This window comes from Lycium barbarum, chromosome 2 (assembly GCF_019175385.1).
Source record: "Lycium barbarum isolate Lr01 chromosome 2, ASM1917538v2, whole genome shotgun sequence".
Lineage (NCBI taxonomy): Eukaryota > Viridiplantae > Streptophyta > Magnoliopsida > Solanales > Solanaceae > Lycium > Lycium barbarum.
In genome coordinates this window covers 10,678,767-10,696,786 of record NC_083338.1, presented here as the reverse complement: position 1 = coordinate 10,696,786, position 18,020 = coordinate 10,678,767, and the positions used below count along the sequence as shown (strand labels likewise).

At 32.6% G+C, this 18,020-nt stretch overlaps 1 protein-coding gene and 1 long non-coding RNA gene across 41 annotated transcripts; one reads left to right on the top strand and one right to left on the bottom strand.

Annotated features, from left to right (window-relative positions):
- The first annotated feature begins 2,864 nt into the window (after positions 1-2,864).
- Positions 2,865-9,411, top strand: LOC132626150 (uncharacterized). Its single transcript, XR_009577127.1, has 7 exons — positions 2,865-2,926; positions 4,507-4,581; positions 4,663-4,867; positions 5,725-5,832; positions 6,586-6,685; positions 6,796-6,891; positions 9,184-9,411. It is a non-coding gene; the product is annotated as an uncharacterized LOC132626150 (long non-coding RNA).
- A 2,012-nt stretch (positions 9,412-11,423) lies between these two features.
- On the bottom strand, positions 11,424-17,611 carry LOC132626147 (uncharacterized). 40 transcript variants are annotated; one of them, XR_009577118.1, is made up of 4 exons: positions 16,225-16,953; positions 15,074-15,890; positions 12,487-12,598; positions 11,424-11,726 (listed from the first exon to the last, which is right to left on the bottom strand). XR_009577118.1 is itself a non-coding variant. In XM_060340906.1 (4 exons), the coding sequence occupies exons 1-4, from the start codon at positions 16,372-16,374 to the stop codon at positions 11,722-11,724; spliced, it is 348 nt and encodes a 115-aa protein (XP_060196889.1). In that variant the 5' UTR covers positions 16,375-16,948; the 3' UTR covers positions 11,424-11,721. The 40 variants fall into 40 exon arrangements, 2 of the variants coding, with proteins under 2 accessions (XP_060196889.1, XP_060196888.1); XR_009577101.1 differs by having other exon boundaries at positions 11,424-13,086; positions 15,074-15,131; positions 15,395-15,890; positions 16,225-16,952; XR_009577114.1 differs by having other exon boundaries at positions 11,424-12,598; positions 15,074-15,131; positions 15,395-15,890; positions 16,225-16,952.
- Positions 17,612-18,020: the final 409 nt, after the last annotated feature.

Below are 18,020 nucleotides of genomic sequence, written 5' to 3'. Positions count from 1 at the left end.
TCGTCATCCGTCGTGGGCCCCTCCTCATAAATAAAAAATTTTGGGCCCCCCCATAAAAATAAAAAAATAAAAATTCCCCCCCCTAAAAAGTGGACCCCATATTAACAAAATCAAGCAATATTAAAAAAAAGTAAATCCCGTATTAAAAAATAAACAATGTTAAAAAAAAATTGTGGGCCCCATATTAAACACCATGCGTATCCGTAGCAAACACTAATATAATAAAGTTTTAAATACGGAGCACAAACTACAATGTTATATTAATCGTGTTTTGAACATAGTATCCCATATTGACAAAATCAAGCAATATATATATATAAAAAAAAGTTAATCCCATATTAAAAAAATAAACAATGTAAAAAAAAAAAAAAGTTCAGACTTTGTATTCTTAGCAAACACTAATATAATAAAGTTTTAGATACGGATCACAAATTATAATGTTATATCAATCGTGTTTTGAACATATATATATATATATATATATATATATATATATATTATGCATAAAAATAGTGCAAACTAATAATGTTCAAAAGGGTGAGCCCCATACTAAACAACACCAAGCAATATAAAAAATAAAAATAAAGAAAAAGAAGAAACTATATAAAGCATGGGTTTAGACCCATGCTTCATCGTCTATTGTCCCTTAAAAAAAAGGGTGGGCTCCATACTAAATAACACCGAGCAATAAAAAAAAAAAAGTGGGACTCACCACATCTAAACTCACGGGAAAAAAGTGGACCCCATATTAATAGAATCAAGCAATATTAAAAAAAAAGGTGAATCCTATATTAATAAAACAAACAATGTTAAAAAATAAATGCTTAGAAAATCAAACAATTAAGTCAATAATGATGGACTCATTGCCACATGCATATCAACCCATTAGTGGGAGCAAATGAAATTATTGTACAGCAATATACTTAAAATACTTATATATTAAAATAAGATAGAATTTAATTACTTTTTCATTTTTTTCCTTACTCTAATAAATGTGAAAAGAGATTAATGTCATAAAAGAAAAAATAATATTAAATGGAGATCAAATAATTAATAAGCTAAATTAGTGAAATTATAATTCTAATTGACGTTTCCTTAAAAACCGTGTAAAAAATAACATGACAAGTAAAATGAGTTAAACAAAAAATATTTACTAAAAATTAAAAAATAGAAGCTCTTCATGACCCCATATTAAACACCAACCAGTATTAAAAAAAAAAGTGGAACCCACCACATCCAAACTCTTCGAAAAAAAAATGTGGGCCCCATATATATTAAACAACAACTAATATTAAAAAAAAAATGAATCCCATATTAAAAAAACAAACAATGTTAAAAAAAAGTGCTTAGAAAATCAAACAATTAAATCAATAATGATGGATTCATTGCCACATGCGTATCAACCCATTAGTGGGAGCACATGAAATTATTGTACAACAACATACTTAAAATACTTATATATTAAAATAAGATAGAATTTAATTACTTTTTCATTTTTTCCTTAATCTAATAAATGTGAAAAGAGATTAATGTCATAAAAAAAAAAATATTAAATAGAGATCAAATAATTAATAAGGTAAATTAGTGAAATTATAATTCTAATTGATGTTTCCTTAAAAAACATGTAAAAAACAACATGACAAGTAAAATGAGTTAAACAAAAAATATTTACTAAAAATTAAAAAATAGAAGTTCTTCATTTAAATAGAAAATCAAATTTCTACTTCGTTTCATCTTAAATATATAAAATTAATATAATAATTAGAATTAGAATTATCCAAATCAAATTTTGATAAAAAAATTATATGTATTACTTTACTATTACTACTATATAGAAGAACCAGTTTATAGAGACAACATCATCGTCCGTGTTCAGTCCTATTATTTTATTTAAGAGTAAAAAAAAATCCTTTGTGGTCCCACCCACTTTTTTATTTAAGGCAAAAAAAAAAAATGACGTTTTATACTTGATATTACCCCAACTCTTCTAAAAAGTAGATAGAAATACTTTATTATATTTATTATGTTTAGTAAAATAAATATACTTAAAATATATATATATATATATATATATATATATATATATAAAAATAACATACAATTTAATTACTTTTTATTTTTATTCTTACTCTAATAAATGTGAAAAGAGATTAATATCAAATGAAGATCAAATAATGAATAAGATAAATTAGTCAAATTCTAATTCTAATTCGCGTTTCCTTAAAAAACCATGCAAAAGACAACATGACAAGTAAAATGAGTTAAACCGAGAATATTTACCAAAAATTAAAAAATAGCATTTCTTCTTTTAAATAGAAAATTAATTTCTACTTTGTTTCGTTTCAAACATGTAAAATTAATTTAATAATTTGAATTAGAATTATCCAAATCAAAATTTGATAAAAAATAATAAGTATTTTACATTTTTAAATTAATCGAATTAAAATTGAAAGTATCAACTGATGCTTAAATATTGCTATTATTTTATCTCAAAGAGAAGAAAATAGTTTTCTTTTAAACAAATCTTCTCTTTTAAAAAGTATTAATAAATTTTCGTAGCAAACACGAATAAAGTAAAGTTTTAGATACGGAGCACAAACTACAATGTTATATTAATCGTATTTTAAACATAGTTTATATATATATATTATGATTATCTAAACACAACTACATATACATAAATACACTATAATCTGAAATGTTAGCCCCGTGCGCAACACGGGCATAAGCAATCTAGTATATATAATAAGCATGAGTCCAACGAACAAAGGTTACAAGGACGAACAAAGGCAATTTTGTAATAATGAATGTTATTCGAGGGCATTTTAGTAATTTCGTTCTTCAATTGAGGCCCCTTCATTAGCCAAGTGGCTAGCTACTTCTTTTCTGTTCATTTGTCTTCCCCATCGAAGAGTTACACAGTAAGGTACCATCTTCTCTCTGCCTTATTTTTACGATTTGTTCTGTTTCTCTTTCATTTCTTCTCCATTAGTTGGTGTATAATATTTCTTTTGTTACTCTTTTACCGTCTCCAGTCACTTCTTCCATGCCCACTAGCTTGCTTTCTCCATTCCCCCCCCCCCCCCCCCCCCCCCTTTTTTTTTTCTATCTAACTGATCCTCACTCAAGATTGAAATATAAGTTGCGAAGAAGAAAGAATTTGAAGCTAAGTTTAATTCCCCTTAATTCTTTTTTTTTTATTTTGTTCTTTCATTTGCCATGAATGAACTCACTTACCCAAGTTTCTTACTCTGTTATATCGCTCTGCTTCTATTGGTTTTTCTGCATTTATCCCGTTTGTTTGGTTACTTTTAATGTTCTGCTCATTTTGGTGAGTTCTCTTTGAATTTTTCCCCTCTTTCTTGGTTTTGTTAAAACAATTACACCCATATGCATCTATAACGACCTTTGACTTTGAGTTCTGAATTTGCTCTGCTGTGAGCTTTATTCTGCTCAACTTGGGTGTTGTACTAACTTGTGCTGTACGAACAAGGCAATGAATGGTTGTACAAAAAGCAACAGGAATGGTACTATTTAATTGAAATTGATAGTTGAACCTTTGTCTTTTTTCCCATGGACACGTGTTCTGCACTTCTCCTTAATGGTACGCGTGTACACACTTTAGTTCATTTTTCCCACTCACTGCCTTCAAAGAGCAAGCAGGAGCCCCAACAAACAAACAAAATCTCTCGGCTTCTTGATTCATATCCGTTGGACAAAACTGCTCTTTTTTATATTTTCGTTGATTCAGCCTCGGTTTGCTGTTTAATGTTTTCCTTTTGTTTGCAGAGAGTCCTTTTATGACAGAAATTGAGAATGTTCTGTGAGTATTATGAATCTTTGGCTGGAGTGTGCTGGTTTCTCTTACATTTTGTTGTGATTGTTGTTTGTTTCTTCTTTTCTTTGTTTGTTTAATGCATTCACTTATTGGTAATGGGATTTGGTGGATACTTGATAGTTCTCTCTTCTTTTGGACATTTCTTTTTTTGGATTTTCTAGATGCATGTTTGTATGTGTATTTGATTTTCACACTTATGCTGCAACGGTGCTTGATAATATGCCTAAAATAACTAAAGCATTGAAGCTATACAACTTGAAGCTAATTATTTCACTCGCCGAAGATAAGCTTTGCCTCTCATAACCTCTATTTATACCTTGCTTTTCTTGCGTGCGTAACCCCATAAAACTTTTGAATTTCAGAATTCTAAATCAAGGGATGAAAAGCTAATATGGTATTAGCAGGAAAGCTCATTACAGTTCTATGAGTGTACTATAATATGTTATCTTTGTTGTCTTATAAAAAGGACGTTGAAAATCGGTTTGAGAAATGTCAAGCTATATTAGCTGAGCTATGAAATTGTATAGATTGCTTGATAATTATCGATATAGAAAGTCTTACTTGCCAAAAAAAGAAGAAGAAGAAAATTGGGCTTTATAATTGTAACCTTTTGTCTTTCTTTGAGCCCCGCTTGTGGGATTACATTGGGTATGTTGTTGTTGTTGTAGGAAGCAAGTGATTGATTGTGGTCAAAAGACATGTCCAGATATTAGTATCATGCCCACTTAATGTGTGATGCTCTGGTAAGGTCTAATATTTTTAATCTGCAATCCTAATGTACCTAAAAATTCTGCTAAAATCCTTTCATTATTATGTGCGTGCAGGTGTTGGAGGAACAGTTATGCTAAACATGTGTTCTTCCAACTGGAAACATGCCAAACTGCGCAATTGTTACATATTCCTGATGATCTTATGGAGCATTTACACATTTGGACCTTCAAAGCTCCTCTGTTTTCAAATATCTAGGAATGATCTTGGATTACAGAGAAACTGAAGCTCTTGAAATCATGAAGAGTGATGTTATAGCTGGTATGAAGCGATCCAGTTATTAGAATATGTTTCATTCGATGGGAAATGCCAAAAGGAGTACGGTTTTCTTTGAATGGTCCGTGAAGAAGTAATTGCTTATTTTACCATAAATTGTGAATGACCAGAGTCTTAACTTACATTATATTTTGCTGGTGTCATCTTATGTATATGCCCTTTCATTATTTATTTTCACTGGAAATTCGAATACATAGTATATTGCTAGTACTATGCTTTATTGTTTTCCTGTAGTATGGTCTGCTATTTGCTTTCAGGTGTGGAGGTCCTATTTCCTTTGCACATAACATATTGATGAAAATCCTGTTCAAACATTTAAAATTGTCAGTTCTATTGTAGTTTATCAAAGCATTGAAATTAGGTTATTAGTTAGCAGCTAATGTTTTTATTAGTATTGTCATTACTTTTGTGGCTATGTTAAGAATGATATTGGTAATTCATGGTTTCAATTGATTACAGAGGCAATTTTTTTTTTTTTTTTTTTTCCGTGTTTCTTTCTTAGTAGTGCAATGGAATTTGGTAAAAATTGGTTTTTGATTTTGTACGTCTGACCAGTAGTGATGACTCCATTGCGGCATTAAGTAAGGAGTTGAAGGAAATCAAGGCACGTCCATTTTGTCATCTCAGTTTGTGCAAAGAAGTAGATATAATTCCACTGATATTTTATTCTTTCCCTGACTTTGAATTGATAAGCTTGAAATATAATGTAACTTAGACTTTCTTCTTTCCTCACAATTCTGACACTCTTTATGTTGTCTAATCGCATGAAACATCTTCCTTATTTGGGGATATTTAGTTACTAAAAACAAAACCTTTTTGTGGTTCTCATATGAATGGTACAGTCTCGTCCGGTAGTGGGATGGTCATTGGGAACTATGGAGGATTAACTAGCAAGGATGCTATGCTGGTTATTTAAGGTTTTTTGCTGCCCCAGTGCTCCAGATTTACAAGTAAGTTAATATGCTACTTTATGTTAGGTTACCTTAACTTACTTTGCCTTATCACATGAGATTAGTTAATCTTAGTCGATATTTATATCTATTTAGATTTGACGTTTCATCTTAGTATACCCGTATGCACTTCAATTTCAAAGGCTCTCTGAGATGGTCTCATTTTGATGATGTGATTTTTTTCCTTTGCTGTGTGAATCCAATGTCCATTTGCATATGGGGACTAAAACAGTTGAGAATGTTTATTGTTAGTATTTAATTCTAGATATTAAAAAAAAAAAAAAAAAAGGAGACCCAGTGAAAAGGTTAGATGAATTGTCAATCTTCTGATCTTTGATAAGTCTAATAATTCGAGTATTTAAGAACTCTTTAATAAGTTTATACTCTCTTGTAATTTTATTCAAAAATGTTTTAGCAAAGAGAAATCTCATTTGCACTAGACTTTCTTCTATAGTTCTGTATGACCTTGCATGTGACAAAGTTATTATTATCTTGTGAGTACTGAGTTGATTGTATAAAGTTGAAGTTCATCAACCCTATAAGTTGCAATCTTCAATAGATGGGCCTACTTCTCCTAATGTAAAAAGGGTTGGAGTTTGTATCATGCAGCTTCAAATCTCACTTATAGTACCTGGGTTAGCATTCAATGTTTTTTAGTGGAAGGATGGAAAATATGTTTAGTTTTCATGTTTCACTTTATCTTTTTTCTTTCCATTGTAGCTCACTCCTTTATCTCGAATTTGGTTTTGCCAGCCCAGTTAGATCCCTGATTGAGGTAGGATTTGGTGCAGACAAGAGATCTGATGTTCGGCTATATTATGGTGCACAGAATTTGAAGAGAATGGCATACCAGGTTTTGTTTGTGTGCTTGCAAAATGTAGACAATTTCTGTCTTCATGGTGACAGAATACAAGATAAATTTTGTATGTGTTGTCTGATTTCTTTGTCTTTTAACTTTTATAGGATAGGTTTGAGAACTGGGCATCCTCTGGGGTTAAGGTTGTGCTGGTATTGTCTCAGCCTGATGATGGTTGGACAGGCGAACATAGCTATGTTCAGGTAATTATTATATTTACATTTGTATTCAGTCCATGTAATTGCTGCTTTTGTAGAATTTGTGCTAAATTTGAAGTTTTTATTACACTGATAGAGGGAATTCAGTCCATGTTGTTGAATTTGTGCTAAATTTGAAGTCTTTATCAAAAAGTGGTAATTGAGAAATATAGTGATGATCTTTTTCTTTACTGCTATTATTGTTATTGCTGTTAGAGCTCCACTATTCTACTTCTATAGCACCATGCCTAAACCAGAAGAAAAAAGTAAAAAAGGAAAACCTTAGTGTATAAAATCAATATGCAAATCCTCTGTTTCAAGCTTCTTCATAATCATAAAATGTTACAAATATGTTAATCATGAAATGGGAAATACTTTGGAGTGACCTCTTCTGCTTGGACCAGAGGATGGAATTCTGCATTTGACCAGAATATGACGACAATTACTATTACTCATGCTGCTCCCACTTCTTGCATAGTTGCAGCCATTAATATGACCATCATCACAACAATGGAGGAGGATACACAAAGTTTATGAACTAAGCTGGCCATGCAATATATTTTAGGGCTGTGCATGTTAACGGTTAAACCAATAACCCGAACCGATTATTGGGTTATTGGGTTAATGGTTCGGGTTAATGGATTACCGGTTCGGGTTCCGGGTGGTGTTTTTGAGTTATTGGCTTATTGGGTCGGGTCGGGGGTTGACCATTTTTGTTAACGGGTTACCCGATAACCCGATAACAATTTAATTAATTACACTTCTACCCTTTAACTAAGTTGTTGTGCACTGTTTTGCCTTTGTCGCTGCTGCCCAGTGCCCACTAGAAGCTGTTCTATGGGTTATTTTCTAAGTTCTAATCTATAGCTTAATTATGGTCCTGTCAGTAGGGTTGGCGTTCATAGGTAGTTTACTAACCCCTGTAAAGATGCAGACCGTAGAATGATGGAGAAATGTAAAGATGATTAACAACCTGCCTTCTTGATAGTATTAAGGCTGAAACATAGTATTGTGTTTTGTTGGTTATACACTTAAGATGCTTTGCTGCCTTGTTTATGTTCTGTATATATAGAAGTCTCAGGTTGTGTTTGCATATGATGTATGTTAAGATTTAAACTCAACTGTTGCTTGTTTATGTTCTGTTTATGGGTTAGGAGTGATTTTAATATAACCTTTTGAAAGATGGTGGCAAAATAACCTTCTTTTAACATTATTAGTTTTCAAATGAAGAAAAGTCATATATGGAACTACATCCATTTCTTGATCTTTTTGTGGGTTGAAACCCATTGTCAATTATAAATCATGATTAAGCGGGATAAACCTGCCAATTACCTCAATTTTAACCAGTCACCATTCATATTGTGGTCAAGCAATTTTTTTGTTGTGTGAAATCTTAACGGTTAAACCGATAACCGAACCGATAACATACAAAAACCGATTAACCGATAACCCATTAACCGATATTTTAACGGTTCTTTAACGGTTTAATATATTTACAAACCGATAACCAATAAGTTAAACCGATAATTTTGAAACCCGAACCGAACCGATCGATATGCAGCCCTAATATATTTAGGAATGTGTAAAATGTTTGTGACACTGATGGAGTGTGTGTTCGTTTGGTTGTTTTGTCTTTGGGTGTGTGGAAGGAAAGCATTTATATGTAGTCGTGTTTAATTTGTATATATAATAATGATAAAGTTTTGAAAGGATTTATGTAATCTCAGTGTAATAATTTCACCAATCCATATGTCCCACCTCCCCAATTCAGTGTGATCTCTTCCTCTTTTTTATTTTTTTATTATTATTATTATTATTTTATTTAAAAACAATTGAACTATTACAGAAAAATGGCAAATGAAAAAGCAGTTTATATTTTATTTACAATATTTTTCTTTAGTTTCAAGAGTAAAGCGGTCGGTATGGCCTGAGCAGTTACTTTTTGAATGGTCATTCCAAGTTTGGAGTTGAAGATGGAGTTGTGTTTGGTTATAGTTTTTGCAAAGAATATTTAGTTATCTGAATGTATTAAAAGTGAAAAAAGTGAAAACTTCCTGTACAAACTTCTAATGACACTCAAAATCTGGCTATATCTTCTTTTTTGGGTTGAGCATAGTTTATTAATTACAGCTCTATCTGTGTTCCTGTCAAACTTTAGTTTAACTTTTGAGCTTTCCGTCCATGCTTCTAATATGCTTAGTTGCATCTTCTTTCTCCATTTTTGAGAAAACTAAAATCGATCGGGGCATGTCTTGAAAGATATTTGTGAGCCGATTGTGCCTTTTGGTCTTTGCACAGGTATTGATCTTTCTTCAACTAAAGCAAAAGCAACAAGCAGAAAGACATATTTTGGCATGCTTATCCCATTTAAAGTTCAATTGCTATCAATTAATTAATTTTATTAAGCTTCCTTTTATTTTGTGCTTGTTGCCATTTTATTCTTATAAGATCATATTTTTAACTTATTGTAGCTTCATAATTATCTCTTTCTAAATTATCGGATTGTGAAGTACAGTTAAATCGGAATGTTAGGCCCGCGCTTCTAGTATAGCAATAAAATTCACAAAATTAGAGATTTTAATGATCTATTTCATTCTCCTATATAATAAAATCTAATTCGAAGAATCCATTAAAGTCAGCACTCAAATACAAAGGCCGTGATGGACACCTAGAGAGAATTACCCAATAGGGAAAACCGACAATTGATAAAATCAATTAAAGGGAACGTGTAAAACGGAAAAACAAAATAAAAAAAAGAAAGATTAGTAATGAAAATAAGAGTAGTTTCTCGATATAGCGGAAGTCCAAAATGAACCATATAATTACCCACTAATACATAGGAGTAATTAAGGACGCTACTGAAATCACACATTTTTTTGGAGGAAAAAATCGACAGAGATTCGTGGAATATCACATCATAGCCACATGTCCGTTCCCTTTCAATTTTTCCTTCTGGATTGATAGTTTACTGAATTGAATTGATGGATTGATAGTTTACTGAATAGTTTACTGAACTGATGGAGAATTGAAATATCGGAAGTACGTATCAAAAGTCATATAGTAACAGCCTACTTGGAGAAAGTCGGTGATTGCGTGCGCGATGACGATCATATGACATCATCATCATTGGACTGGACAGCTATCTGGATAGCCACAAGACTACGACAACAACTATAAATAAATCGATCTCATAAACACAAATTACAATGAGATCTAGTCTAGAGAAAAAATAATGGCTTCCTCCTCGTTTGCTTTATTCATCTCTATGTTACTGCTTGGTGGTGTCACTTGTTATGGCCCTGAAGTTGGAAGAAAAATGCTGGTTGAAAACTTCAATATTCCATCAACTCCAACCAGTAAAGATGGAACTGGCAATTTCATGAGTGTCATTCCATCAACTCCAACCAGTAAAGATGAAACTCGTGATTTCATGAGTGTCATTCCATCAACTCCAACCAGTAAAGATGAAACTCGCGATTTCATGAGTGTTATTCCATCAACTCAAAGTCGGAAGATTCTTCGTCACCGCCGCCTCATTGAGGCCAAAGGTAGCATCTCTCCAACTGCGCCTGGCAATTAGCTGATACCGGCATGCCACTGTTGTGCTGTTGTTAATTACTTGTTTCTATCTTTTTTCGTATGTTTTTTTTCTTCGGTATTTGTTGAGGATGATGCAACTATGATGGGAAAATTATGTTATATAAAGGTATTTTTTTTTTTTTTTTTGGTATTTACTCCGTTTCATTTGCTTGTTATTTTTCGATGCCATCTCTTAATGGTCGTTGGGTTCCGCCATCTTATGCTAAAGGGTGTCAGTCCCTTCGTCGAAAACTTATACTTTTTCGATGCTATCTATTTTTCACGTATGTCTACTTTTTTATATTTGACACTCTTTAGTACAATTTCTGATTCTGACACTGTGAATCATTAATCCTTTACTTTGTCAATTTTAGATAGTAGTTCACTGCAAATAAGTCTTGTGATTAGTTTTATCTGAAGGAGTTTGAACTCAATTAGGACTATTCTGTTAGCTAATAGAAGAGTATTTGCTATAGTAAGTTTTCCTAACGTTGAACATTTTAGTCAATACAGCAAATTGCAAAAGCATTGGAACTTAGCGTCCAAAGTCAAATTTGTAAAAATAAAATTAGTACTTTAGAAGTTGTGGACGAATAAGAGGAAAAAGACGGGGGACATGAATGTTGTTTTAATTGACAATCAATTTGTCCATAAAATATTATATCTGACTGATCTTGACTCATAGTTTGATCACAAAGAAAAGATAAGATTCTTTTAGTCCTTTTCATAATAATGCTACATGCACCTTTCCATTTTCGTCCAACACTTTTGGTTCGGCTAACGTAATATTTTCTGATTGATGTAGACCCTTTTTGACAACGGGAAAAGTCTTTTAAAATCATGCATCAATTAAGAAGTCTGAATCTTCGTATTTTCCTTTTATATACAAACTAATCAATTTGTCTGTCCTTCGTGCGGTCATTAAAGAAGGTAAATAATTTAAAAATATGATGACCATGTAGTAAAGCTGGTCTGAGATGTATAACTCCACAACTCTTCATGACGCCAATTCTCAGATTTATTACATTCAAATCGTAAAAATAAAAATATAATTATCGTTCAAGATTGACATGGTATCTTCTTCATCTTTTCTGCTGAAAAGCTAGGAAAAAGAAGGCAATACATAAACTATTTGCATCTAGCTTGTGAAGTGGGCTACCCCTAGCAACTCTTTTAGTTGTTGCAGTATAATAATGACCTTTGCAACAGCGATGAAACCAACCAAAGTCTCATTCGAGAAGAAAACAATGATAATTCCTAACCTGCAAACATGATAAAGCAGCCATGAACTTTAAGTTGATTACCATATATTACTGAATTAGCAAACACACGACAACAACTTTAAATTTGTAAAACTAAACTTTTAATAACTTTACTTTACTTTGATACACAAAGTAGAGTGAAAAGGACCCGGGACAGTGGAAAGGACATATACAGGACTCAATACTTTAGCATTTTTAGCTTTTTATTTTAAATTTTCTTTTCCTTTTCCTTTTCCTGCTTTTTTTGTGATAAAGAACACAACTGAAGTTTTAATTTTGTCCTAAATCACTACTCAGATTATACAAAGCACTTACCTAAGTGCAGTGCATCCACATAATGATGTGAATAGCTACATAGCAGCAAAATTATCTCACGAGTCAGGACCAACGAGCCTGCAAACAACACCGCAACTCTCTCTATCTCTGCTGAGTAATCAATTAAAGCGCAACAAATTCCCATTGATTTCTTCCTAGAGAATCTTTGCCAGTATGTTGAACTACATTTTCTCAGTTTTAATGCTTAGAAAAATTAGATTCTTACCATAATGTCTTTTTTTTCTCTGAAAACAAATGGCATGTATTAGCCAAGTAATTGTCATGAACCCACACATCCACGATTACAGATATCAAGGACCCCTCCCATGAATATGTTTCAAATCAGTACCAAGCACATTAACCATATTTACGGACTTCGGGAATTGATGGCAAGCGCTAATCTGTTAAATGGAGGAAGTCATATAAAATGCAAAGGATCACTTACTTATGAGGGCACCCATTGGACTATTCACATCCTCATTAGAAAGATTGAAAATATCACCTGAAATGGTTGCACCCTCCAAATAATAATGGCCACTACTTTGGATGTTGTATGCCTTCAGTTTGCATTATGCAGAGAATTAGTGTTAGAAGAGACGAGAGGCAAGCACACAGTCTAGGCTAATTATTTAATCAAAGGCTTATTAGTAATGGGCGAAGATATATAGAGGTGGATTATCATCATTTGAGATGGCACATCCAATGTCATGACTACCCTAAAGACATGTTGATCATTTCTTGACTGAAATTACCTAGTTGACTATAAAGTATGAGAATAAACATTATAAAGAGAAAAAGATGAAAGTATAAGTACATGATTATGAGTTAAGTTGTTCCCTTAATAATGCATCCAGAAGATGCTGAAGTACAAAACAGGAACCCAATAAACGAAGAATATATAAGAAATTATTGTCCATTTTAAACGGTTAAAAGAAGTTTAAAAAATGTGACAAAAATTGGAGACCTCATATCCTGCAAGGCCATAAAGCAAGAGAAGCGGTAGCAACATGTCTTGTGGATATACAGTCCGAAGCACCAGCCAAAACTGTATAAGAAATGACTAAGATACAGCGACTAAGATAAAAATTAAATGTGACAACTGATACTCTAAATCACCAATTAAGAGTGTATAAGGGTTAGTAGTCTTGACATATCAGGACTATCTTCTCACGTGAGGCAAATTAAGAAAAAATGTAGAAAAGAAGAAGAAAAGAACGGAGGTAATAGAAAACCATATTAAACTGAGTGGTTATAATGAATGAAAATGACATTCCTAGTACTCCCGTTCCAGTTTATTCGAGATACAACATTATTTAAGAAGTGTTAAATAATTTTAGAAAAATTAAGTCGAATAGTGTAGAAGCATCTTCTTTAACTGAAGAACATCCTAGGTACCTCGAATTGCATAAGTTTATCGCTTTCTTTTTCTACACGCCCAACTATAAATATCATTACAGCTTCTCTGGTTCATCATCAGAAACTCTTCAAGCAAATTCAAACACTAAATCAAAAGCAAAATTTCAAGCATTATAGATCCTCTGTTTCTATTTTCTTAAACCAAAATTTCCAAATTGAGCAAAAATGTCTCTGATTCAACCTTTTTAGGTGGTCGTGGGAGCAACATCTGTTCCGCATGCTTTCATTGTTGTATAATGAAATAGGGAGATACTTGAAAAAGAAGGTGCTAGGCTAAAGGAAGCTCAAAACCCCTATTCGTCACTCTCAGAGCATATAGACAACCACTGTGAGTTTGTATTAACATGAGTATGAAATGCAATTACTGCCGTGAGTCGTGAAGGAGTATTATGTTTATGTATAAAATTGTCGTGTTTTTTTAGAGCAATGATTTGATCTCATAGTCATCCTCATTTTTTCCATTCACTGAATCTGCAACAGATTTTTGTCCATTCTTTTCTATGGATAGTTCTTTCCCTGCACTAACTTGGGATGAATTTAACCTAGCCCTCTCAGTAGGATGTATGTTAACAAACAGAGCTAGTTGGTCGGAGCTCTTAGAACTATTCTTGCAGTTAAGTGGAGTGTAAGTAGATACAACCTCGTCAATTAGTCCAAAATCTTCAAGGTTTATCACAGATGTCGCTAAAAGTTGGCCTCTAGTTGTCTTAGACGAAATATTGTTCATGTGCTCACTACATTTTACCATGCAAAGGCATAAATCTGGCCAATTTTCAAAACACAATAGATGCTAGAACTACAAAGAACCCATTTTTTTTATCTCCAAACCATATTTATCGTAATTTAACGGTACATTGCACAAAATACAATATAGGGATCTCTAAATGTTCTACTAAGAAGCAAGATAGTCATTGAGAATTATTCGTTAAATGGTATTGTCAATCACATAAATTAATTGAAGTGGCTTAGAAAAAAATTATCATATGCAACAATAGCTTACACTTCAAACTACAATCCAAGCATTATTCACTATTAGCACTACAGGTAAGCGGATATGGTGTTCGAGAATGTGATACATGTGGACGATAAAGGATCAGCTATTAAGGCGGCAATCATTAAAACGTAAAACACAGTTTTCCTAGCTATGCTTCGGTCTCACGTTTAACCAGAAGCACTGACACACCTATACAAGTAAGACTGCTTTATAGATTCAAATATTGGTCACAATGCAAACTGGCAAATTCAGAAAACAACCACATCCGTTGAAACTAACAATGATATAACACGCGAGACCTAGAAAAAGAAAACCCAGCTCTGTTTCACTGCATTCATCCCCTAAATTAGTGAATTTCACTCTTTCCATTTTTTTTTCCATCTCTGTTACAGAAGTGCAACCCCTCCTTATTCTCTCTTTTTGTCTTTGAAATCCTTAAAAATGCTAAGGCCCTTTTTAGCACTTATCTTTTCCATGCTTAAGGCATATTGATCAATATAGAAGCGGAAGAAATACTGGCATACATAGACACTCTAAACCCAAAGCTAGCCATTGAAAAGTTTCCTTTTTTTAAGTACAAAGATCAAAATGTTGAGATGGCAATCTTAATTGAGAAAGTTACCTAGTCAGTAGATCACGCATTCTATCTTCAAAATCATTGTTGAAGCAATTTTCTTAGCCTGGATAAAGAACTTTGTCAGAACTGGCATAGTTGTGCATATGCAAAAGGCAAGAGGATGCAGTTTTTCTCACCAAATTGTAAGAACAATTTATCCAACAGTGAGAAGTCTTAAAGCGCTATTGAATTATATTTCAAAAGATGTGGGAGTAAGTGAGTGAGCTTTTAGTAAACGAAAGGAGTCTAATGAAATGTACATGAAAATAGTTAATGCGACAAAAGTAGAGGAAATTGGTTGTGCTTGTGAAAGGTAAATTCGCATACCTGGGTAAGTTAAATGTTTTTTTTTTTTTTGCGTCGTGAAGATGAAGCAAAGAGAAGTTGGTGAAGATCTTTCTTGTAAAAAGTGCTAAAGCAAACAGATGTTGGCAAGAACATGGAGAATAGGAATACGAACAGGCAGAGAGAGAGTGAGAGTGAAATAAGGGATAATTGGTGAAGCAGCGCGTTGTATTGTCGAACCTTTTCGGCAGATTTGGGGAAGCGTGTTTAGTTTGTAAATCTTTGTTACGGAAACTTTATTTAGGCTTTAAAGGAGATTAATTGGCGCAAAGTGTAAAAATAGGAGTCTTGAGTTGTAGTTGTAGTTGTCACATCACCGGGTCTTTGTCCTGTAATTATATATATAGTTTTTTTTTTAATAACCTTTGATACCATAAAATTGATCAAAAGGAACATTTAAAGGTAGAAACTGCAACAAAATCTAATTAACCTTTAGAAGTGGCAGTCCTTTGCATAGAGCTAAGGCTTGCTTTGCATGCTATAAAACAACAAATGGTACCCAAAAAAAAAAAAAGGAATATTACAATTAATAGAAACAATCCATTCAAAGAAGAAAGTGAAATCAAATTCACTACTCACATATAGGAATCATAAGTAACAGTGAAGCAGAGTATATTTTCTAGTACAGAGGAAACAACTTGAAAGTGGCTTAATGAAGAAGAACATATGTGAGGTAAGGTTCATTACTCGTTGTTCGACGCTTTTATTGACACAATATTAAAATTTCCATGAACAATGACTTTGAGTTTGAGGTAATTTCTCTTAAACATATCTTATTGAATGAGGAAAAAATTAAAGGGAGAAAGTCTGACCTTTAGGTACTGGCTTCTCCACCGAATACAATCCCATGACCATCTGGTGAAAGGCTGATGCATTAACACCTCTGTTATAATAGGTATAATTTTTTCACTGCAAAATTGAAGATTTTTCTTGACAAAAAACCTGCCATATACATAGCACATGCGCAAATTGCATAAACAATGTATGAATTAAAAATGAATAAAACATTGTTACCCTTTTTTTATGGAAAATATGGGTCAAAGGAGTATCATAAAAAGATTTGGAAGGAGATGTAAGTTGAACTTTATAATGGCCCGCATACAAAGGGAGATAAACTCCCAACTTCTCGACATATTGCAACTGCCCAGAACTTCAGAAAACTATTTTCATAAACTCCCCACATTTTTTCCGCTGTGCTATTGCTCTATAATGTCTTACATTTGGCATCAGAGCAACCGTTTTACCTCTGTCTTGTTAATTTCGGAATCTGCAAAAATTTATCAAAATGGGGTTGTTACAGATCCTCATGAACAGATCTGTATTTTGAGACTTTTGATAAATTCTAATACTAGAAATCATTAAGAAACTGATCTTCTGATATTGCGGTTGTTTTAAACTGTGTTTTCACTGTCTGTAATGGTGAAAATTTTGTTGGGTTTAAACCGGGTTGAGATGACCCAACCAGTTGATGAAGATGATACGGTGTTGAGAGAAATTTTCTGTGCATATGCAAAGTGTCTTTTCTCTTTGTCTTCTTGATAAAGATAAAGCGGGCCCCATTGCTAAGATGACTTACTTCATCCATTATGTGAATTTTTTTTTTATTTACCTTTTTCAATAGAAAAAGACAATACAGTGATAATAAAGTAAAAATGGAGTGGGCTTTAATCTCTCTCTTTTTGATGAAATACTGCTCCAGTTATTGTTTTTATTTGCCTATTACACCTCTGTTCGTGCAAAGCATTTAGACATAAATCTATTGCATAATGTTTTAGCAATGAAGTATGGATAAATTTTAATTTGATGTATAGTGATCCATATAATTTTATTTAATTAAGATTTAGCCACAACAACTTTAATTAAATGGAATTATATATCAAGTTTAGGATCATAGACATTAAATAAGGACTAATGTCTAAGTGATCTATAATTTTATTTGATTGAGGATTAGCCACAACATCTTTAACTGAATAAAATTTTAAAATTAAGGATCACTTACAGAAATTTTAGACATTAGAATTGTGATTAATTATGCACGATATAATAACTCAAGAAACTTTATTATTGGGTTGCATAATTAATTAGGATAAAATATTAAATACTTTTCATAATGAGCCGAGGGTCTTTCAGAAACAGCCGTCCTATCTTGGTAGGAGTAAGGTCTGCGTACATTCTACCATCCCCAGACCCCACGTTGTGGGATTTCACTGGGTTGTTGTTGTTGTTGTTTCATAATGACCCACAGGAATTATCAATGAGAATTTAGTAGTTTTATAATAAAGATAGAATATCCTGCTAGTAAATTGATAATTCTATCGTAAAGAATGAATCTAATTGAATTAAAAATTTAGCCCACGGGCAATTTTTATTTCAGTAGATTCAATTTAAATTATTTACCTCAAATTCATTAAGCATGTATGTATATTTTTGCAGTTATGCAACCTGCGAATTTCTCTGATATTTGTGATATTCCCGAACTGAATTGTGAGAACTATAAGATCTGGAAGGAGAGAATTCTTCTTCATTTAGGGTGCATGGACATTGATTATGCTATCAGGAAAGACGAACCACCTATTAATGAAATTAGCACTCAAGCTTAGATTGCTCT

What these genes read in the sequence shown, in the direction of transcription:
- LOC132626147 (XM_060340905.1), bottom strand. Translation starts at nt 16,374, where the DNA reads ATGTGCTATGTATATGGCAGGTTTTTTGTCAAGAAAAATCTTCAATTT. An exon ending in GGAGAAGCCAGTACCTAAAG is followed by an intron (nt 13,087 to 16,224) that starts GTCAGACTTTCT and finishes TTTCTTATACAG; the next exon opens with TTTTGGCTGGTGCTTCGGAC. An exon ending in ATGGCCTTGCAGGATATGAG is followed by an intron (nt 12,599 to 13,005) that starts GTCTCCAATTTT and finishes TGCAAACTGAAG; the next exon opens with GCATACAACATCCAAAGTAG.